The 9,233-nt window shown below is 44.1% G+C and overlaps 1 protein-coding gene across 2 annotated transcripts; it reads left to right on the top strand.

The window, feature by feature from the left end:
- The first annotated feature begins 1,138 nt into the window (after positions 1–1,138).
- On the top strand, positions 1,139–5,671 carry LOC115181504 (UPF0764 protein C16orf89 homolog). Of its 2 annotated transcripts, none has more exons than XM_029743423.1 (7): positions 1,139–1,588; positions 2,216–2,368; positions 2,514–2,544; positions 3,059–3,176; positions 4,002–4,164; positions 4,488–4,628; positions 5,007–5,671. In XM_029743423.1, the coding sequence occupies exons 1-7, from the start codon at positions 1,414–1,416 to the stop codon at positions 5,108–5,110; spliced, it is 885 nt and encodes a 294-aa protein (XP_029599283.1). In that variant the 5' UTR covers positions 1,139–1,413; the 3' UTR covers positions 5,111–5,671. The 2 variants fall into 2 exon arrangements, with proteins under 2 accessions (XP_029599283.1, XP_029599282.1); XM_029743422.1 differs by having other exon boundaries at positions 1,140–1,588; positions 2,514–2,664.
- The last annotated feature ends 3,562 nt before the right edge of the window (positions 5,672–9,233 follow it).

Raw genomic sequence — 9,233 nt, 5'->3', positions numbered from 1 at the left:
ACTGTAACTACAGAGATTCTATTAAACTACAGGTACTATGTGACTATATGACTGTAACTACAAAGATTCTATTAAACTACAGGTACTATGTAATTATATGACTGTAACTACAGAGATTCTATTAAACTACAGGTACTATGTAACTATATGACTGTAACTACAGAGATTCTATTAAACTACAGGTACTATGTAACTATATGACTGTAACTACAGAGATTCTATTAAACTACAGGTACTATGTGACTATATGACTGTAACTACAGAGATTCTATTAAACTACAGGTACTATGTAATTATATGACTGTAACTACAGAGATTCTATTAAACTACAGGTACTATGTAACTATATGACTGTAACTACAGAGATTCTATTAAACTACAGGTACTATGTAACTATATGACTGTAACTACAGAGACTCTATTAAACTGCAGGTACTATGTAACTATATGACTGTAACTACAGAGATTCTATTAAACTACAGGTACTATGTGACTATATGACTGTAACTACAGAGATTCTATTAAACTACAGGTACTATGTAATTATATGACTGTAACTACAGAGATTCTATTAAACTACAGGTACTATGTGACTATATGACTGTAACTACAGAGATTCTATTAAACTACAGGTACTATGTAATTATATGACTGTAACTACAGAGATTCTATTAAACTACAGGTACTATGTAACTATATGACTGTAACTACAGAGATTCTATTAAACTACAGGTACTATGTAACTATATGACTGTAACTACAGAGATTCTATTAAACTACAGGTACTATGTGACTATATGACTGTAACTTCAGAGATTCTATTAAACTACAGGTACTATGTAATTATATGACTGTAACTACATGTAGCTATAAACCACAGACATTGTCTATTAATTTCCCCTATCTGGTTTTTAGTGTAGGCAAGGCTATTTGACAAAATAACTGTCTTGGTTGACACTATGAATGCCTGCACCCCTCTTCTCTGTCATCAAATTGATGACATTTATAGAAACATTAATTTAATTAAATACGTCTGATGAGTGTCTACCAAAAGTCACTCATCCTTGATACTCTCTCTCTCTCTCTCTCTTTCTCTCTCTCTCTTTCTCTTACACTTTCTGTACCCCTCAATAATACCTTTATATTTTCCAATTCCATCACAGACAGATTAGAATGTGCTCTGGCTACTCCAGGAAGTTACAGAGCACTGAATCAAATGCAACTAGCACACATTGTATTAGCCTAATTATATCAAATTGAATTCCCAGCTTCTCAATCGATCGAGCCACGTGACAGCTCGTTTTTGCCAAACATGCACATCACTCTTGCAAATCAGGTATATGCGCTGCGTCAACCGTTTGGGGTTTAGCCTAGGGCAGCTATTGCTATAATTTTAGTAGCCTATATCAGAACATGGCTAGGTTTGTAGTAGAGGTGTTTTTTGTCCTTGTTTTCTCCGCCACCAATGCGGCGCATGAGGAGGTCATTGATGTGATTCTAGCCAGCCTCGCCAAAAGCGCATCGTTCCTGGAGCAAGAGCACCGTAACATCAACCTAGACGGAGTGGTCGGGTACACCATCCTGCAGGGTGAGTAGTATACCAGCGTCATTATTATCACTGCCGGTAGTATCATTCTATATGGAGAGGGAAAACATAACAGAAAGGTCTGCACACTGTAGCATACACAGTGTATCATATATCCTCCTAATTACCACCTTTAATGAGAACGTTTCGATCCACAAGGATCTTCGTCAAGTCCAACGGAATACAAGTGCGCACATAGACTACCCAAATATCTGAGTAAATATACTGTATGTGGAGGAAACATCGATTATTTTGATACATGTCTGGACATTAAATTGTAGTCTATCTATGTGGTTGTTTGGTTAGGCTATTGCTGGCTCAGCATGTCAGCATGCACCAAATGCTTCCCGTTCCCGCTATTGCGGTGTCCCGCAGAACAAGGCACAGTTCTTCAGGCTGCCTGATTGGCTATGTGGCGTCAGGGTCATGTTGATATGAAAGAAAACAGTAGAATATGTGATGATTTGTCCATATGGAATACAAACCTTTATGGTTGATCAAAGTTTGCTATTGTGTTGCTGTGGGTGTGTCAACATTGTAGATAGGAGAGCCAAATATGACTTCAGTCACTTAATAATTACAAATGTCTTTGAAAACATCTCTTTCCATGTCCTTGTTCTCCGGGCCCAGCGGAGTTGAAGGAAGCAGTGAGAACTTGGCCCCACACTGACCCTCTGAGCTGGTCTCAGCGCACCGCTACGGTTACCCTGGTCAAGAGGTTGGACCAGAGCCTGGCTAAGGCTGTCACTGAGCTGGAGAAGACTGACCCCAAATACTACAGAGGTAAATACTACTACACCTCTCTCTCTCTCTCATCTCTCTCTCTCTCTCTGTCTCTCTCTCATCCCTCTCTGTCTCTCTCTCTCATCCCTCTGTCTCTCTCTCATCCCTCTCTGTCTCTCTCTCTCTCTCTCTCTCTCTCCTGTAGAGTTTGAGCCTCTGTTGATCTGGACCTTCTGGTCAGTACCCCATGAGTGGAGCTCCACAGATCCCTCTCTGGCCTACTCCTCCGGTCGTACCACGGAGTGTTACGATGAGACACAGAGCGACAAGTGTATGACCCTGCTTCTGGGAACATGGTACACACAGAAATTAAATCAAAGTTTATTTGTCACGTGCGCCGAATGCAGCAGGTTTAGACCTTACAGTGAAATGCTTACTTACAGGCTCTAACCAATAGTGCAAAAAAGGTATTAGGTGAACAATAGGTAAAGAAATAAAACAACAGTAAAAGATAACAGTAGCACACCACCACGCTTATTGAGCGGCACAGGGTGATGCCTTACTAAATCTCATGTATTTCAGTGTGGCAGTAGGAGGGTAATATAACCTAGAAGGCCTACAGCTTCCGTTGGCCAGGTTGCTAATACATTTTTTGCCTGTATATGTGTTTACGTGCTTGTGTGTCTGTGTACGTGCCTGTGCATGTGTGCGTGTGCATGCATGTTATATGTGTGTGTGATGGTTTGTCAGGAAGAACAACGGGACTCCTTGCATCGTGACCAAGTCATGTCGTGACACAATGACGAGGTTTGGATGTCCTAACTACTCCCTCTCTCACCAGCTGCTCTACTTCATGCTGGGAGCCAATGTGAGAACACACACACAGCCACACACACACACACACACACACACACACACACACACACACACACACACACACACACACACACACACACACACACACACCTAACTTTCTATGCTCCACTCCTTCTTCCCCAATTTCCCTCCCCCCTATCGCTCCCTCCCCCCTATCGCTCCCTCCCCCCTATCGCTCCCTCCCCCCTATCGCTCCCTCCCCCCTATCGCTCCCTCTCTCCCTATCGCTCCCTCCCCCCTATCGCTCCCTCCCCCCTATCGCTCCCTCCCCCCTATCGCTCCCTCCCTCCCTATCGCTCCCTCCCCCCTATCGCTCCCTCCCCCCTATCGCTCCCTCCCCCCTATCGCTCCCTCCTCCCTATCGCTCCCTCCCCCCTATCGCTCCCTCCCCCCTATTGCTCCCTCCCCCCTATCGCTCCCTCCCCATCTCTCCCTCTCCCTTCCTAATCCCCTCCTCCCTCCCTCTCTCTTCCTCCTTCCCTGCCTCCCTCTCTCTCTTCCTCCCTCCCTAACCCCCTCCCTCTCTCTTCCTCCTTCCCTGCCTCCCTCTCTCCCTCCCTCCCTAACCCCCTCCCTCTCTCTTCCTCCTTCCCTGCCTCCCTCTCTCCCTCCCTCCCTAACCCCCTCCCTCTCTCTTCCTCCTTCCCTGCCTCCCTCTCTCCCTCCCTCCCTAACCCCCTCCCTCCTCCCTCTCTTCCTCCTTCCCTGCCTCCCTCTCTCCCTCCCTCCCTAACCCCCTCCCTCCTCCCTCTCTTCCTCCTTCCCTGCCTCCCTCTCTCCCTCCCTAACCCCCTCCCTCCCTGCCCCCCTCCTCCAGAGAGGTTGTTCTGCCATGTTGAAGGGGGACATGCGTACATCGCGTGCTAACCTAACAGAGAGACAGTACCAGGGGATATTCTGCTCCAACATGCTGAAGGGAAACATGGACATCATACAGAAGAACTTCACCGGGGAGACCCAGGACATCTTCATCGAAAACAGTCAGTCTCAAATGACACCCTATTCCCTATATAACGCACTACTTTTAACCAGGACCCAATGGCACCTTATTCCCTATATAGTGTACTACTTTTGACCAGGGCCCAATGGCACCCTATTCCCTATATAGTCCACTACATTAGACCAGAGATCTATGGCACCCAATTCCCTATATAGTGCACTAGTTTAGAGCATGGCCTATCTGTGTATACTCCAAGTAGACTAGTGTGTCTATGAAGCAGTATGACAGTCAGTGTTTAGAGAAACATAACATGTAAAACCTTTATAAGTTGTAGTTTGTTTAAAACTTCCTCCCTCTCCACAGTACTGCTGTGTGGATTGGCTGGTTTCTCTGACTTTCTCAAAGTTGATTGGCTGCAGCACATTCTGAGGCTGCAGGATCAGGAAGTGGGATGTTTTACACAGCCCCACAGAAGAGTGAAGAGGAGAGAGAGAATGTTGAAGGGTGTGTGTCAAGAATATCCCTGGTGTTATGGTCATACACACACATACAGACACACACAGAGAGAACCAGCATGCACAGAAACACCCCCCCCCCCCCACACACACACACACACAGAGAGAAACAGCACGTGCGCACACACACACACACACAGTGAGAGAGAAACAGCACGTGCGCACACACACACACAGTGAGAGAAACAGCACGTGCGCACACACACACACACACACCACACACACACACAGTGAGAGAGAGAAACAGCACGTGCACGCACACGTGCACGCACGCACACACACAGAATCAGCACAGAAAAACACACACAGAAAAACAGAACCCAGCTTCAATAAGCTTTTACTGTTCCATCTCCCCTCCTCTCTCCAGATGGTTGTTCCAGTCACATAACAGGCGTGTCAGTGAGTGCTCTGGGAGGATACCTCAACTACTACCTGACAGAGCAGGACATCACCAAGAGACCTCTCACCTGAATGTCAACCACCCTTCACCTGGATGTCAACCACCCTTCACCTGGATGTGTGACCCTTCACCTGGATGTGTGTCCCAAATAGCACCTTATTCTTTACTTATAGCACTACTTCTGACCAGGGCCCCGTAGGGCTCTGGTGAAAAGTAGTCCACTGTGTAGGGCAGTGTGTGTCCATCCTCTCCTGGGGACCCCCAGCCGTTCCACTGTGTAGGGCAGTGTGTGTCCATCCTCTCCTGGGGACCCCCAGCCGTTCCACTGTGTAGGGCAGTGTGTGTCCATCCTCTCCTGGGGACCCCCAGCCGTTCCACTGTGTAGGGCAGTGTGTGTCCATCCTCTCCTGGGGACCCCCAGCCGTTCCACTGTGTAGGGCAGTGTGTGTCCATCCTCTCCTGGGGACCCCCAGCCGTTCCATGGTTTTCATCTATTCCACAGCAGCCAGTGGTGTAAACTACTTAATTAGTACTTTAAAGTAATTTTACTTAAGTCGTTTTTTGGGAGGGTATCTGTTCTTTACTTTACTATTTATATTTTTTAACAACTTTTACTTCACTACATTCCTAAAGAAAATTATGCACTTTTTCCTCCCAACATTTTCCCTGACACCCAAAAGTACTCGTTACATTTTGAATGCTTAGCTGGACAGGAAAATTGTCAAATTCACACACTTATCAAGAGAACATCCCTGGTCATCCCTACTGCCTCTTATCTGGCAGACTCACTAAACAGAGAACATCCCTGGTCATCCTCTGCCTCTTATCTGGCAGACTCACTAAACAGAGAACATCCCTGGTCATCTCTACTGCCTCTTATCTGGCAGACTCACTAAACACAAATGCATTGTTTTTAAATGATGTCTGAGCGTTGGAGTGTGCCCCTGGCTGTCCGTGAATTAAAAAAAAACAGAAAATCGTGCTGTCTGGTTTGCTTAATATAAGGAATTTGCAATAATTTATACATTTACTTTAGATACTTAAGTATATTTAAAACCAAATACTTTAAGACTTACTCAAGTAGAATTTTACTGGGTGACTTTTACTTGAGTCATTTTCTATCTTTACTTTTACTCAAGTATGATAATTGACTAGCACACCTGATTCAACTTGTCAACTAATCGTCAAGCCCTTGACTACTTGAATCAAGTGACCTAGTTCAGGGCTACAACAACATTCTGTAAGGTCTGGGGGTCCCAGAGAAGTGGTTTGAGAAGCCCTGATGTAGGGGATAGGGCTCTTTGGGACACATCCCAGGGCTACACAGAGCATCAGTGTCTCACTTAGAAAACGTTTGTAGTTCACACAGATTTGATAGTAAATTATGCGTATGATGAAATCCATAACTACACAATGCCATTTATAAATCTTAAACTTGAAATAAAAATATGCAATTTACATATATTTTGTATGCCATTTGTTTTGCGATTTATTAATGAAATGTGCTTATTTATTTATTAATTTGTGACCAACACAGCTTTATTAATTTGTGGAGACATTGTATTTAAACAGAATTTTCTCCTATTTTAAGAAATGATAGTATGAAGAAATGAAGTATAACAACTAAAAACATTTGAAAAGTGAGGCTCCTGGGCCTATGTTCATCAGACTGTTGGCTAGCTAGGGGATAGATAGGTCCCTTTCTATGTTCAGCAGACTGTTGGCTAGCTAGGGGATAGATAGGGCCCTTTCTATGTTCAGCAGACTGTTTTCTTTAATGTTTTTAAATGAGTAATATTTTGGATTTGGAATGACTTTCTGAAATTCCACTGGAATTGAAATGGAATCAACCCCAACCCTGTCGTCCACTTCATTCACTACCACAGAATCAGAAACCAAACCAAACCAAACCAAACCAAACCAAACCAAACCACTCCAAACCAAACCAAACCAAACCAAACCACTCTCACCATGTACATTTTCTTTTTATGCTGTAGAGAAACAAATATAATTGAATATAGACTAAATAACGGTGACCATCTTTTTTAAACAAACGGTAAAAGAGAAGTTACAAAATCACTAAAACGTCAAAGTTTGCATCCCAAATCCCCCTCCCTATTTCCTATATAGTGTACAACTTTAGACCGGAGCCCAGAACAAGGCCTTTCTCCTCAGGAAGTTACAGCTGTATAGTGTACTACTTTAGACCAGAGCCCAGAACAAGGCCTTTCTCCTCAGGAAGTTACAGCTGTATAGGGTACTACTTTAGACCAGAGCCCAGAACAAGGCCTTTCTCCTCAGGAAGTTACAGCTGTATAGTGTACTACTTTAGACTGGAGCCCAGAACAAGGCCTTTCTCCTCAGGAAGTTACAGCTGTATAGTGTACTACTTTAGACCAGAGCCCAGAACAAGGCCTTTCTCCTCAGGAAGTTACAGCTGTATAGTGTACTACTTTAGACTGGAGCCCAGAACAAGGCCTTTCTCCTCAGGAAGTTACAGCTGTATAGTGTACTACTTTAGACCAGAGCCCAGAACAAGGCCTTTCTCCTCAGGAAGTTACAGCTGTATAGTGTACTACTTTAGACTGGAGCCCAGAACAAGGCCTTTCTCCTCAGGAAGTTACAGCTGTATAGTGTACTACTTTAGACCAGAGCCCAGAACAAGGCCTTTCTCCTCAGGAAGTTACAGCTGTATAGTGTACTACTTTAGACCAGAGCCCAGAACAAGGCCTTTCTCCTCAGGAAGTTACAGCTGTATAGTGTACTACTTTAGACCAGAGCCCAGAACAAGGCCTTTCTCCTCAGGAGGTTACAGTGTCTACAGAGACAGGAAGCAGGCAGACCTAGACCACAGGTTAGTACTATAACCCCATAACATTCTGGTCAAAAGTAGTGCACTATATAGGGAACAGGGTGCCATAGGCCCTGGTCAAAAGTAGTGCACTATTTATGGAATAGGGTGCCATAGGTCCTGGTCAAAAGTAATGCACTATGTAGGGAATAGGGTTCCATGTGAGACTAGTGTTAGGGGTTGTAGTATAAGCATATGGACACAACAAGCACACACATATTATATAATATATAACAATAAATATATATATATATATATATATATATATATTTATTGTTATATATTATATAATATGTGTGTGCTTGTTGTGTCCATATGCTTATACTACATTTATTTCAGCTCATGAAACATGAAACCAACACTTTCCATGCTGCGTTTATATTTTTTGTTCAGTGTGTGTATATATATATATATATATACACACACTGAACAAAAAATATAAACGCAGCATGGAAAGTGTTGGTTTCATGTTTCATGAGCTGAAATAAATGATCCCAGACATTTTCCATATGCACAAAATGCTTATTTCTCTTAAATGTTATGCACAAATGTGTTTAGTTCGTGTCAGTGAGCATTTCTCCTTTACCAAGATAATCCATCCACCTGCCAGGTGTGGCATATCAAGAAGCTGATTAAATAGCCTGATCATTACACAGGTGCACCTTCTGCTGGGGATAATATAAGGCCACTCTAAATGTGCAGTTTTGTCAAACACAATGCCACAGATGTCTCAGGTTTGAGGGAGTGTGCAATTGACATCCTGACTTCAGGAATGTCCACCAGAGCTGTTGCCAGAGAATTTAATGTTATTTTTTCTATCATAAACCGCCTCCATCGTCGTTTTAAAGAATTTGTCCGTACGTCCAATCAGCCTCACAACCACAGACCACGTGTTACCACGCCAGCCCAGGACCTCCACATCCGAATTCTTCACCTGCGGTATCGTCTGAGACCAGCCACCCAGACAGCTGATTAAACTGTGGGTTTGCAAAACCAAAGAATTTCTGCATAAACCATCAGAAACCGCTTCAGGAAAGCTCATCTGTGTGCTCGTCATCCTCATTTGGGTCTTGACCTGTCTGCAGTTCGGCATCGTAACCGACTTCAGTGGGCAAATGCTCACCTTCGATGGCCACTGCCACGTTGGAGAAGTGTGCTCTTCATGGATGAATCCTGGTTTTGACTGTACTGGGCAGATGGCAGACAGCGAGTATGGCGTCGTGTGGGTGAGCGGTTTTCTGATGTCAACATTGTGGACAGAGTGCCCCATGGCGGTGGTGGGGTTATGGTATGGGCAGGCATAAGCTACGGACAACGAACACAGTTGCATTTTATCGATGGCG

Source organism: Salmo trutta, unplaced genomic scaffold, assembly GCF_901001165.1.
Source record: "Salmo trutta unplaced genomic scaffold, fSalTru1.1, whole genome shotgun sequence".
Taxonomy (NCBI): Eukaryota; Metazoa; Chordata; class Actinopteri; order Salmoniformes; family Salmonidae; genus Salmo; species Salmo trutta.
This window is presented reverse-complemented; position numbering and strand designations above follow the sequence as displayed.

What these genes read in the sequence shown, in the direction of transcription:
- LOC115181504 (XM_029743422.1), top strand. Translation starts at nt 1,414, where the DNA reads ATGGCTAGGTTTGTAGTAGAGGTGTTTTTTGTCCTTGTTTTCTCCGCC. An exon ending in GGACATCTTCATCGAAAACA is followed by an intron (nt 4,165 to 4,487) that starts GTCAGTCTCAAA and finishes CCCTCTCCACAG; the next exon opens with TACTGCTGTGTGGATTGGCT. An exon ending in GAGAGAGAGAATGTTGAAGG is followed by an intron (nt 4,629 to 5,006) that starts GTGTGTGTCAAG and finishes TCCTCTCTCCAG; the next exon opens with ATGGTTGTTCCAGTCACATA.